Source organism: Medicago truncatula, chromosome 8 (genome assembly GCF_003473485.1).
Source record: "Medicago truncatula cultivar Jemalong A17 chromosome 8, MtrunA17r5.0-ANR, whole genome shotgun sequence".
Taxonomy (NCBI): Eukaryota; Viridiplantae; Streptophyta; class Magnoliopsida; order Fabales; family Fabaceae; genus Medicago; species Medicago truncatula.
Window position 1 is genome coordinate 23479137 of NC_053049.1, and position 14111 is coordinate 23493247.

Here is a 14111-nt window from a genome sequence, read left to right on the forward strand (position 1 = left end):
GCTTTCAATCATAGAATTTCTTAAGTATTATGAAGTCACTTGCACTTTAGCTTTCTTACACCTCTGATTGTATAAGTGTAAACATAATCTTATTTATTTGTTAAACTCTGATTGTAGAAGTCTCTTACTTGTGCGTTTGAACAATGTAAGTCTCTTACTTGTGTGTTTGAGCAAATTGTAATATTGTGAGATTATAGTGAAAAATTCCTTGGTAGTGCAAAGGGGATTAAAAATCCGAAAATAATTGCTTGTGTTGACTCTGTGTGTTTAATCTGATTTCGTTGTATAACTCTGTTTGAGACTCTGATAAGAACTTTGTTTCTAATCAGACTTTAAACTGTTTTTATACACTTAAAAAAATGCATAAAAGTGATTATAAGTCAAAAATGACTCAAAAATTGTTTTCACACAAATATTTTAAGTGTAATTATTAAAATTTTGATATGATAAAAACTAGGCTTTTATGTGTTTAGTCCCAGGAAATAGGGGTCATTTAAAAATTGGTCCATGTATTCCTTAATTCTGGCATTTTGCCCTGCCAAAATTTAATCACTTAAAATTTCGTCCCTCTCCCTCCACACTTAATCACAGCCACGTCATTAATTACAGGGGTATTTTTATAATTTCACATTTGTGATTACAGTGACGTGGCAATAATTAACTGTGCAAATTTTGGCAAGGACCAAATGCAAGGATTAAGGAATACATATATCATTTTTTAAATGACCCTTATTTGCGGAGATTAAAAATGTATAAAGGCCTAAAAATTATTATCAACGAGTATATACTACATGCGCGGATGCATACAGTAGCTCTTTGAAATACAGAGATCAACTTAAAGGTTTATATTTCATATTACCCTAGAATCCACCTGTTTCCATATCTCGTACAATTATTTTCCTTTCTTCATTAAAGTTTTTTTTTTTATAACTCAAACTCCCCTTTTTATTATATTATAAATAAATAAAAAGCTTCACTCTTTTTTCCTTTAATAAATTAACACAAATAATCCTAGTATCCAACCAATAACACAATTAATCCTAGTATCCTACTTTAGCACACATCAAATCTTGTTTTCTTTGTTTCGGTACTGTGTTGTTGTGTCTGAAAGGCAAATATATGGTATACGATGTCAGGTTCGAAATTGGTGAATTATATTATCTTGTGTTCATTTCTGGCTTTGAATTTCTTTCTTCAAGAGTTTGGATCCAAAGCTCAACTCATACCACAAGATGAAGGTACACTTAATTTCACGTTTTTTTTTCTTTTTTTGTTATGATGATGATCAATGCTTTGTTAACACTTTCAAAAGGAAACCGCCTTTGAGCCTTTAATTTAACCACCCTTCTAACCGTTCGTAATTCCCACTTCTACCCTATAAACCATAGAAATTAAGAAATCTAACATTGAAATAATATTGATAATCTTATATAATTGCTTTCTTTGGATTTACAGTAGTAGTTATGAAGTTTAGAAATTAAGAAACCATAGAAATTTAGTTTATGAAGTTTCAATATTTTTTATTTATTTTTTACGAGATTTTCAATACTTTTTGGCTAACTTGTTTTTTTTACTATTTTCTTTCTGTACATTTGAGTTTTGGCTTTAAGTTTCCATTTATGATACTCAACAGAACTTTGTTTTTAAAAAGAATTAAGAAAGGAAAACTTTTATCCACACTTGTATGATACACATGACAATCTCATTTTAAAATAAAATAGAAAAGCAAAAAAAAACATTGTGAAAGATAGAGAAAAGAAAATAAAAAAGTCACGTATTACATTCTGATTAGACAATGTTATATGATATTTCGGCTGCTGCAGTGTCATACAAGAGAAATACTCCCTCCGTTCTATAATGTAAGCAAAAAAAAAACACATTTTCTTTGTACCAAAATATAAGAAAAACGACAAATTTTTATCTTTTCCAAGATTTTTTATTTTCTGAAATCATTTTACTTTGGGACTTCTCATTATTGATTCAATTGTCAACTTTGGAGTATGCTTGTGATAAAAAAAATCAAGTTGGTAATCCAGTAAAATGAGTTATGATAAGCTTATTATTGTTTGTTGTCGTCATCCCATGTGAGATGGTCTCCTAGCATAACTTCTACACTTATTTATTTACTCATTCCACTTTGGGCCAGACCAATGTGTTTTTTTTTTTTATTTTATTTTATCAAGTAGTCAAATTATTAGAGTTTATACCATTTAATTGTGGAGAAGTGGAGTGTTCGGAGTTCAATTGATAGGGATATTGCGTTTTATATGCAAGTTCTGGGAACCAATGTGTTTATTATTTATTTATATATAGATATAAGGGTTAAACATGTTTTTGGTCCCTATAAATATGGCAACTTTTCATTTTAGTCCCTCTAAAAATTTTCTTCAACCTTTAGTCCCTATAAAATTTTCAATCTTCACTTTTGATTTCTCTTTTAAAGTAAACTCATATGTAGAATTCATATTTCTTAATATAATTTTCCATAAAAATTCAAAATATTATAAGTATTACTCTAAAAAAATTAGAATCTTTTAACAAAACATGAATTTAATATGAATTTTTATATTTTTTACGGTTAAAAATTCATATTTAATTTGTGTTTTGTTAAAAAATTCTAATTGTTTTTAGAAAATTCTTTTAGAATATTTTATACATTTTTGTACAATTTCATTAAAAAATATAAAAATTAAATTTAAAATAGAAACCAAAAGTAGTGATTGAAAATTTTATAGAAACTAAAAATTACATATTTAACCCTAGATATAATTAGTCAAATCGAGGCATGGGCATGTGATGTGATATTATGATAATTTTGTAGAAAATGCCAAATGGGACCATTTAGTTATAATCAAGATAAACTAGTGTATAATTATTGAAAGTTGAAAAAAATGTTTCATAAATGATGGCTAATTGGGAGAATTTTCTTTATTAATTAACGCTTACAAGTCAAATTTCCAGAGGTTGGAGAGTGCATGGCAATGTCAAATCTGCCGTGACCATTATCAATTTTTTTTATGGGGTTTGACCATTATTATCATCTCTCTTGAAAACTAAGATGATACGCTTAGGTGGCAAATTGAAAAAGTAGATTCATTTGTATTTATTATTATTGACAAAAACAACTTGGAAATGGACACTTCAACTAACCTGGTGGAAGCTACTTTGAGGTCTTCTCCACACGGTAGAAAAAACTATCAATCTTACGATAAATGATATTTGTACAACCATTTTATTATAATTTTTTGATAATTTCTTTTTAATATTTACATTATATTTTTATTCTCTCTTCTTTTTTCTCTCTCTATTATTTTGAATCAATGAAAAGAGAGAAAATGAAAGTTGTCATCAAATAATTGTACATATATCACTACTCTAGATTTAAATATCGATCCGATCTTAAATTTAGTTGAAGTTTGCATCCAATAAAAACAAGACAATATCATGATAAAACCGGATTAATCTCAAGATAAATCATCAATACATAACTTTTTCTTAAAAAAGAATTAATCAACAAACATTTCTAATCATATGACAATTTCAATATTAATTTCATAAGGAGATAACTAAACGAGTGCTAAGTATCAAGTGTGAAATGATATTTATGAAAAGTTTTTTTTTTTAATGAAAAGGTTTGTTAGCCTGTGCATTATTGTATTGGTTAAGCTATCTAAAAATGATTAAAAAAAATTAAGGAAAAAATGATAATTTTTATCGAAAACAACTATTATTTATTATAAAATTGTATATTTAATATAAAAGTGTACAAGTTTTAAGATAAAGTTACAAAAAAAATCTAAGATAAACTTACTATTTTTATTTTTCATAGTATTAAAAAAATTCCATAATAGAAAAGCCCTAATTTATTTTTTTATATTTACAATAATATTAAAATTAAATTTCAACGAAAAATATTATGGACCACACCTTTTTACTCTATCTATTTTCATCACCTTTTTTTTGGTACATTCATCACGTTTTTTTTATCTCCGTCTTCTTTTATCTTTGCCCACCACCAATGACTTTGACCAACCGAAAGTAAATAAAAGGATAGCAACATAAAGAAATGGACAGAATAGATTAGATTAGAGAGAATAGAAATGAAGTGTAAAGTTAAAATTAGAATTCAATAACCATGTATCGACTGTTACAAAAATAGTTGTTGCTAGAGTAAAAAAGTTATACTTGTACGATCAGTTATATTTTATGATTATATTGTGTCATATATATTTTTTTAATCGGCTAAATTTTATTGAAACATTTGGTCCATAACATAAATAGTGTCCATTACTACAGCAAACGTATGATATAGAATATGTGACATTATTGTATATTTATACATAAAGACTATAGTAATAGACATTGTTATTTATTTTTAAAAATGTAGAGACTTTAGAATGTGTCTCTTTTTAGATGGTATTTTGAGTAAGAATGTATAATATATACTAGGATCTGGTTTAAACTTTGGCCACCACCAAAAAGTTGGTGCTTGAGCCGGCTTAATTGTTTGCCTTGTGTTTTTGGAAATTGGAATGGGGTGTTATTCTACTTTTTTTTCTCTCTGTCTCGGGTTGGGGATACCAATATCCTCGTTAAACAATGTCTTTGGGGCACTTGTTAGCAAGATATATATATATATAGGGATAGGATCAAATGACACCATGGTGTCAAAATTAGTTTGACACCAACTTTTATCCATTTATTTCATTTAATCCAAAGGCTTAAAACTATCACCAAATTAATTAACATACATCAAATACTCTCTATCACCTAATTAAGAAACATATTTATCATCATTAATTCATAATCAAACAATATCTTCTTGTTTTTGGTAAATTCAAACCCTTTTTATTTTCCCCTAATTTTTTTCTTTTGGTCATAAGCACAAACTCAAAACTTTATAATTTTTATAAATCATGATAAATCTTAATTCAGTTAAACATGAGACGCAACGAGTCCTCTAAAAAAACATTAAACCTATGAGTGACAAAATAATCTAATTAGCATGAACAATTCAAGAATCATTTGTCGAGCTTGTTGGTTTTTTTTTTAATATAATTTAATTAATTATTAAAAAAATATGAGTATATGAGATAAAGACAAAGAAATATCATTGATGGTGATGATGACTCAAACAACCATAGGTATATGAGTTCAACCATTCATTTTATAAAAAAGTTTAGAAAAAAAGTTTGAGTATGATTATAGAAATCTGGGAAAATTTATAAATTTGGGAAAATAAAAAAGAGGAACAAATAAATTTGGGGAAATAAAAATTAGGTGATAGATAGTATTTGGTGTATGTTAATTAATTTGGTGATAGTTTTAAACTTTTGGATTAAATGAAATGAATGGATGAGATTCGCTGTAAAACTAATTTTGACACCATGGTGTCATTTGATCATATCCCATATATATATATATTTAAAAATTAAAATTTTGGTGCCCTTAAAAATAGAGTGTCTTGGGCTAGCGGCCCTTGGGCACATTCTTCAATCGATTTATTGTTTTACTTAATTATGTAGCAAAACTTTGAAGAATTCACAGATGAAATGCATGTAGTGGTGTAAGCGTAACTAGAGCAATTGATATTTGTGTATGTTGCAGTGAAATCTCTACAAGCAATATCGGATAAACTAAAGAACGTGAATTGGAAAGTCACAGAACGTTCCTGCATTGATGATGGAGGTTTTAATAATGATTATATTGCAGATGATGACATTGTGAGGAAAGTCACATGCGATTGCACTTTCCAAAATAACACCATTTGCCATATTACTAGCATGTACGTTACGTTCTTTCTTTCTATATTTTGAACTGTTTCAATTATGCAACTTGATCCGTCCGGTGAGAACAGTTGAGTCGCAACGGTGGCAGAGAATGCTCCGATGAATCAGTAACGGCTTCCGGTACGGCGGCGATGAATCTTCGCGGTGGAACGAAGGGTGTCTGCAGGCACGTTAGTACTCCGACGCCTGAAAGAGATAGTATGTGAGAAGTGTTGTGAAAAGTGATGTGTACCTTAGGGTGAAGCAAGTTCATCCTTATATAGGCGCGCCTTGAGCATAACCATCTCCGTGAGATGCGGGGTATGATTAGGGCGGTTATGGGACACGTGTAATGTGATCCCGGCAAGGAGATGTGCTACTTTGTGGCACGGTGCACGCAAGCTGGCGTGCTCCTTTGAGTGTGTAGCCTTAAGGCGGTGTACTTCAGGCCACGTGTGGCCGTGTGAGTGGTTTTGTGGCCGGCCCAGAACACAACTTTCACCAAATATATTTGTTAAAATCAAAAGGGTATTGTAAACTTTCTTTAGAAACAACCAATGAGTTGTGTTCGGGTAATGAGTTTAAGTTAAGCTAGGATCGTTCGAGATCTACGAGTACGTTAGTTTGATCCTTGATGAAAGCAATGTTTACTCGGACTTTACTTGTCTCTCGGGACTTGAAGAACTCTAGATTACCAAGACCCTTTTTGTCGGAAACCAGAGGGATACGATACTGACAGAAAAAAATTAATTAAAACCATTACTTATACTTATAGCTCAAAGTTTCTTAACATTTCACATTGTCTCTAGTTAACTGAATTCATCTAAAGCTTATATTTGTAATTTTATTGTTTAGTTTTTATGGGACATTAATACAAGTTTGGCTATGACAGCATGCTAAAAGGTCAAAATATAGCTGGAGTTATGCCTAGTGAATTTGGAAATCTTACTCAGTTGAAAGTACTGTAAGTGGTTGTATATTCTGTTTCCTCCGTCTTACTCGGTGAATATAAATGGCTTAATTGCACTTTTGGACCCTTATCTTTTTAATAGTTGCGGTTATGGACCCCTAACTAATTTAAATACAAAACAGTCCCTTATGTTTTGATTCTTTGGCAGTTTTGGCCTCCCAAGGTAAAATAAAGATAAAAAATTGGCTTAATTACACCACGGGTCCTTTATGTTTGACGTTTGTAACAGATAGGTCCTTTAAGTTTGTTTTGTAACAGATAGGTCCTTTAACTTTGTAACAGTATACAACTAAGTCCTTCCGTTAACTCACCGTCAAAAAAACGCTGACGTGGCTGTGAAGTCTGTGATGTGGCATGCAAAAGGCAAAAACATGTTATTAATTGGAAAATGTTATGATTATTTTTGAAGATTGCTAATGTAACTTGCATGTTGTTGGCTTTAACTTATGTTATTGCAACAATAAGCTTGATATTTAATCAAGTAAAGTGAATAATCCTTGTAACATGTTGTTTTTTTTAGTTTAATTTAAGCGTGCAATCATGTTAGACGATGAAACATTGTTGAGTGTAACATTAATGTAATGTGTTAAGTGTTTTGTTTTAAGAAAATAAATATTTTGTTAACGGAAGGACTTAGTTGCACAGTGTTACAAAGTTAAAGGACTTATCTGTTACAAAACAAACTTAAAGGACCTATCTGTTACAAACGTCAAACTTAAAGGACATGTGGTGTAATTAAGCCTAAAAAATTTGACACGTGGCACCTCACTTAGGGTGCCACGTCAGCGTTGACCGAGTCAACATTGGACTGGTGGTTCAAAACTGCCAAAGAATCAAAATATAGGGGGCTGTTTTGTATTTAAATTAGTTAGGGGTCCAAAATGCAATTAAACCGATATAAATGGTTCTCTTTAGTTTCTATTGCCAAATCAAGTGTGATTAACTTCATAAAACTGAAATAAAATCTGCAAAAGAGTGATTGAAGCTTATATTCTGTGTGCAGTGATCTCACTCGCAACTATCTCAATGGCACAATTCCAACGAGTTTTCCTAGCAATTCGCTAGTTGTTTTGTAAGTCATCATTACCTTTTTGCTCTGTGTATTGTGTAATTCTTTATGCATGAGTCATGCAATTTTTTTTTTGTTAATGGTAAACCAGTTGAATTGTTTTATAATAAAAATTTCTTAACTTGGTAACTTTCTTTGCCTAAGTGGCTTCCATTACTGACTTTGTTTTTTTGGTATTTCAAATTATCAATATGTACTACTTTTATCGTGATTCAGGTCGCTTTTGGGAAACCGATTAAGTGGTCCAATTCCCACAGAAATTGGTGATATTTCTAGCTTGGAGGAACTGTAAGTGTTGGAGAAGATTAATTTCGATGTTATGTTAAAAAATGTTATATATAGAAGGTTTAATACTTAACTGACAATTTTGTTTTGCATGTTCATAGGGTCTTAGAAAGTAATCAACTAGGCGGACCGCTTCCTCGTAGTCTCGGAAATTTGATCAAGTTGAAGAGACTGTAAGACTGTTTCTTTCTTCTACTCATTATCATTTTGTTATAAATGACCAATTTTAATATTTTAAATGAATTTGCAGGCTCCTTTCTTCGAATAACTTTACTGGGATAATACCAGATTCATTTAGCAAACTAAACAATCTCACTGATTTGTGAGTGATTTCAACTGATACAAATGCTTTTTATACATTTATATGTATGTCTCTATTGAATTCTGAAATCAGTGTTTGCATTTTCTGCAGTAGGATAGATGGAAGCAATTTATCTGGACAGATACCTAGTTTTATCGGGAACTGGACCAAACTTGAGAGATTGTTAGTATACACTTAAATCTATCAGTGACCTTTTTCTTGACATCTTTTCTAGTTTCTGACAGAAATTTTATGATTTTTATAGGAATATGCAGGGTACATCTATGGATGGTCCAATTCCTCCCACCATATCGGAGTTGGAACTTTTGACTGAGTTGTGAGTACTTGCACCATTTCAAAATATGATTTAATTCATGAATACCGTTAATGTAAAGACTTTTCACACTGTCAATCAATCGTAATCGTCAAATCGTTAAAACAAAAAAAAAATGGAAGCTCGGTATGCGGGTCAAGGAGTGACTAGTCATGGGGACCAATCCAACTACCGTCCACTAGAGGTGGACCCAATTGAAGTCAGAGTAAAATCTATGGACTGAACCAACACAGGAATTGTTGGCACTTGGAGGAATCGAACCTGATACCATGAGAGGAGCATGTTCTAAGGTCAAAAGCCTACACCACCAGGTCAACCCATGGTGGGGGTTAATCGTTAAAATATTTGATTTTAATCATAACAAATTTAAAGTCACACGTCGCGTTTTGTGCACAGCAAAAACTTCTTATACAGACAATGTATCGAAAGTAAACTCTTCTGAAGATTCCTAAATTTTTGTATTTAATATGCATATATTGTACAATTGTTGTGGAATAAAATCTTCAAAGGTGGAACATTTCCTTCTCACGGATGAAAATTTTCTCTGTATCAGGAGAATAAGTGATTTGAATGGACCAACCATGACATTTCCTAATCTGAAGGGTTTGAAAAACTTGCAACTACTGTGAGTTGAGTCATTTTCAGATATTTTGTGAAGAACTAAATGATTCATTTCGTTTCTTTATTGTAATGTTATATTTCTGTGATTCAGGGAGTTGAGAAATTGCTTAATCACAGGTCCTATTCCTGATTACATTGGTGAAATGACAGACTTAATTACTTTGTGAGTCAAATTGATATTCAGATCAAAATTATTTCTCTTCTTTTTGCCAAACATTTAACATTCCAAAAATTGAAGTACATGGTATGTGTAATGATTCATAAGACTATTAATTAACATTATAGTAAATCTACTTTCATGCAGAGATCTAAGCTTCAATATGTTGAATGGTTCAATCCCAAATTCAATTCAAGGATTGAAAAGGCTAGATTACATGTAAGTGAACATTCGACTTACTGACCAAAGGCTATCTTCAATGTATTTTAATTCTTCTAGTAATTTGATATCTGGAAAATATGCTGCTTTTTCTTTATTGATTTAACTTTTTTTGTATGGATGCAGGTTTCTGACTAATAATTCTTTGAATGGACCGATTCAAGACTGGATACTGAACTTCAAAATTAACATGTTAGCATATTTCACTTACCATGCTTTCTCCAATTGCATATTTAGCATTGCACAATTGAGTTATGAAGAAACTTAATTTTGTCTAACTATATGGTCTCTTTCAGAGATTTATCTGACAACAATTTTACAAAGTCTTCTGCAACTAGCTGCCAGCAGTTGAATCTGTAAGGTTCTCTTTGTTTAGCGATATATACACATTTCATTTGTGTCAAAGCTAGTTTTTGCTAATAACTTCTGTTTCTAAAAAGGAACATGGCTTCGAGCCATTCGTCTTCAGCGGTCACTTCACCTTCGTAAGTTCTATGCTTATTTTCCACGTGGCTTGTCAACGTTGAATTAGATGATCCATTGAAACTAACTACATTCATCTTGTAGAACGTTTTGTTTGAAGAGGAACCTTCCTTGTACAAGAAAACCCCAGTGTAAGTGTTGAGCATATTTAGTAAATCGGTTGTACATGATCCATAATCCATAAAACTGAACAAGTTAAAGTTAATCAAATGAAAACGTATGATGAGTTTTTTTTTTTTTTTTTTGTACTGAATTTTGATTAGATTTTTCCTGTCTTTTCAGATAATTCATTGTTCATAAATTGTGGAGGACCTCAAGGGGATTACGATGGAAATAACTATTTCGGCGATCTGCAGAGAGATGGAATTTCAAATTTTGTTCTTAGAAATGAAGGACATTGGGCTTATAGCAGTACAGGAGTGTATATGGGAAATGTCCATGCAGATTATACTGCATTAAATACATTACCTTTGAATATTACTGGCCCAGAATACTATGAAACCGCGCGGCTTGCTCCTCTGTCACTTAAATACTATGGCCTATGTATGCAGAAGGGAAATTATAAAGTGAAACTCCATTTTGCTGAGATAATGTTTTCTGCTGACCAGACTTTTCAAAGTCTTGGAAAGCGCATATTTGATGTTTCAATTCAAGTGCGTACTTAAACAAAATATCTCTTTACATTATTTTGATTGATTCTTATATTTTCATCATAGTCTGAAGTATAAGTAAAAATGTAATGTATCTGGTATTTGAAGAAAGTAGGTGCCCTAAATTGAAGTTATGAACTTAAAATGCTACATCTTCACAGGGTTTTAAATATTTGAAAGATTTTAACATCATGGAAGAAGCCGGTGGAGTTGGAAAGGGCATTACTAAGGAATTTGATGTCGAAGTGAATGACACGACCTTGGAAATTCACTTATACTGGGCAGGGAAAGGAACCACTGCCATTCCTGACAGAGGTGTTTATGGACCTCTTATATCTGCTATCACAATAACACCTAGTAAGGTTTTTTTTTATCATTTTTAATTCAACTACCATGCTATGTCATATTCTATAAGCATCACAACTTTGTTGTAGACTTTAAAAATCACTCAGAAGGGCTGTCTGCTGGAGTTATCGTTGGAATTGTGGCTGCAGCATGTGTGCTTCTCATGCTTATATTGGTTACCCTTTGGAAGATGGGTATCCTTGGTGAAAAAGATACAAGAGACCAAGGTAAGATTCTAGTTCAATAGAACATGAGTTTAATTTACAATATATATATATATATATATATATATATATATATATATATGGTACAAACATGTTTACTATGCATCCATATTCTTTGGAGGCATAAAATTACTGTATGGATACAGAATGAGGACAAATTTAAAAGAATATGCTGATTTGGAATCAATATTATGGCAACACAACTTTTTTCTCCTATAAAGTTGTAGGATTCGTTATATTTTCCTTTTTAAATTGCCTCTTCTTATTCTCTTACTTACCAATTTTAAAAAATATGATTGGCGACTTACTTGTAAATCTTCCATGTTGTAGAGCTTCTTGATCTGAAAACAGGTTATTTCAGCTTAAGACAAATTAAAGCAGCCACTAATGACTTTGATCCTGCAAATAAGATTGGTGAAGGGGGATTTGGGCCAGTATACAAGGTAACTACGGATAGACCGTGCCATTTATCCCGCAAAACTTCTATCTATTTTAAGAGAAGTCTCTGCTAATGACACATGCCAGCACTTTATACCTCTAGTATCCGCCCTTTTTTCCCACATCCATGCAAATTAATGCATGGATGTGTTGTCAAATGGTGATGTCATTGCTGTTAAGCAGCTCTCCGTACAAAATTTTGTTAATGGTCGAACCTTTGGTGACAAAAACCATAGCTAACTTGTTTAGCAAGTAATGTCTTACTATAGTTCATTTGATTAGTCTAACTGTGATAAAAAAAGCACTTCATGTAGTCCACTCCCTCCGGTGCTTATAAATGTGACCGAAGGGTTTTAACTATGATTTAAAGTTTTACTAACTTGTATATAAAAAGCATGATATTCAAGCCATGGTTTAATTAATGCAGGGTGTGTTATCAAATGGCGATGTCATTGCTATTAAGCAGCTCTCCTCAAAATCAAACCAAGGGAATCGCGAATTTGTTAACGAAATCGGAATGATATCTGCTTTGCAGCATCCAAATCTTGTTAAGCTCTATGGCTGTTGCATTGAAGGAAAGCAGTTGCTGCTGATATATGAATACATGGAGAACAATTGTCTTGGCCGTGCACTTTTTGGTGAATACCTCGTTAACAATATTACCTTGTTGATTTGTTGTTGTGTGTGTAACTGAAATATCTTTTTCGTTCCCCCGTATTTCAAATAGGTCATCGACAACAGAAGCTGCACTTGGACTGGCCTACAAGAATGAAGATCTGTCTTGGTATAGCAAAGGGGTTAGCTTATCTTCATGAGGAATCAACATTGAAAATAGTACACAGGGATATTAAGCCAACTAACGTATTACTTGACAAGGATCTTAATGCCAAGATCTCTGACTTTGGTTTAGCTAAGCTTAATGAAGACGGGAATACCCATATCAGTACACGAATAGCTGGAACAATGTTAGTACTTGCCACAACTATTTAGCTTGACCCAAAGTCTTTGTTCAAAATTAGTTGATATTTTGTTATTAGCATTAACAACCAAGACTTTGTTCATTATCGCTCTAAGTTATACAGCATCTTTCGTAACCACTCATGTTTCACTGCTTCTTAATAGTGGCTACATGGCTCCAGAATATGCCATGCGGGGGTACTTGACTGATAAAGCAGATGTATATAGCTTTGGAGTTGTAGCTTTAGAGATTGTTGCCGGAAAAAGCAACACAAATTTCCAACCAATGGAGGAGTTTGTATATCTTCTTGATTGGGTATGTATGAACTTCCTTTTTGATTTGTATGGACAGAGAGTATAGATTCCGTCTATTTTCAAATTGAATTGAGACCTTCATTACTATAATATTTTGTCACAAAGTCTAGAAATATGTGTCTTTATACGTACTATGGAGCTCTTCATTTCTTCTGAGAAGATTGCTACCCTGGTCTTATAATGCCAAACTTATCCTCTTTCTTGTTTTTGCTATATTTATGGTTTGGTACTTTGGTTAATTTTCTACTCTCTTAATTTGTGCACGTGTCGTTGAAGGCCTATGATCTCAAAGATCAAGGAAACCTCCTGGAGTTGGTGGATCCAAGTCTTGGTTCAAGGTACTCGAAAAAGGAAGCCATGAGAATGCTGAACTTAGCATTGTTATGCACCAACACATCTCCCGGTCCTAGACCATCCATGTCATTGGTAGTAAGCATGCTTGAAGGAAAAACTCCAATTCAAGCACCAGTAATCAACCGCGGTGAGAGCGGACAACACGTAAGATTCAAAGCCTCCGGATTGCAGTCACAAAACAGCCAACCTCTTGATTCTTCTACATTCTCACATGGAAGCAAAAGACAAGTATCAGTTCACTCCTCCACATCTCTTCAATGTGAAGATGATTTTTCATCAAGCAGTAAAAGTCCTTGAGTTTCACATCGTGTTTAGAGCATGCTAAATTACAAGTTTTTTTAAGGTGGTAGATATAGTGTATAAACTGCAGATTGACAGCATATCAAGAAGATAAGCAAGAATAGAAGTTTGGTTCCATCAGGCTTACAAATGCATAGCACATTTACATGTATTTGCTGCTAAATTGTGTGATTAAAAGGCATTTCTCGTGTGTTTTCTTATCAAGATTATATTGATTTTTCAGTTTTGAATCTCCAGCTGGCTTGCATTTAAGTATTGAATATGATCGAAAGATTGATAACGAAATACAAGTTTAGTATGAACAGCTTTCTCAATGATTTA

General features: G+C 32.2%; 1 protein-coding gene across 2 annotated transcripts; it reads left to right on the forward strand.

Moving 5' to 3' along the window:
* The first annotated feature begins 964 nt into the window (after window positions 1-964).
* LOC11410850 (probable LRR receptor-like serine/threonine-protein kinase At1g53430) lies at window positions 965-14111 on the forward strand. Of its 2 annotated transcripts, XM_003628391.4 has the most exons (24): window positions 965-1238; window positions 5608-5785; window positions 6661-6732; window positions 7742-7810; window positions 8024-8095; window positions 8194-8265; window positions 8343-8414; window positions 8505-8576; window positions 8659-8730; window positions 9281-9352; window positions 9440-9511; window positions 9653-9724; window positions 9851-9916; window positions 10021-10080; window positions 10165-10209; window positions 10292-10338; window positions 10490-10860; window positions 11019-11214; window positions 11292-11429; window positions 11757-11869; window positions 12292-12502; window positions 12592-12829; window positions 12987-13137; window positions 13413-14111. In XM_003628391.4, the coding sequence occupies exons 1-24, from the start codon at window positions 1130-1132 to the stop codon at window positions 13785-13787; spliced, it is 3015 nt and encodes a 1004-aa protein (XP_003628439.2). In that variant the 5' UTR covers window positions 965-1129; the 3' UTR covers window positions 13788-14111. The 2 variants fall into 2 exon arrangements, with proteins under 2 accessions (XP_003628439.2, XP_013445368.1); XM_013589914.3 differs by lacking the exon at window positions 5608-5785 and having other exon boundaries at window positions 1143-1238.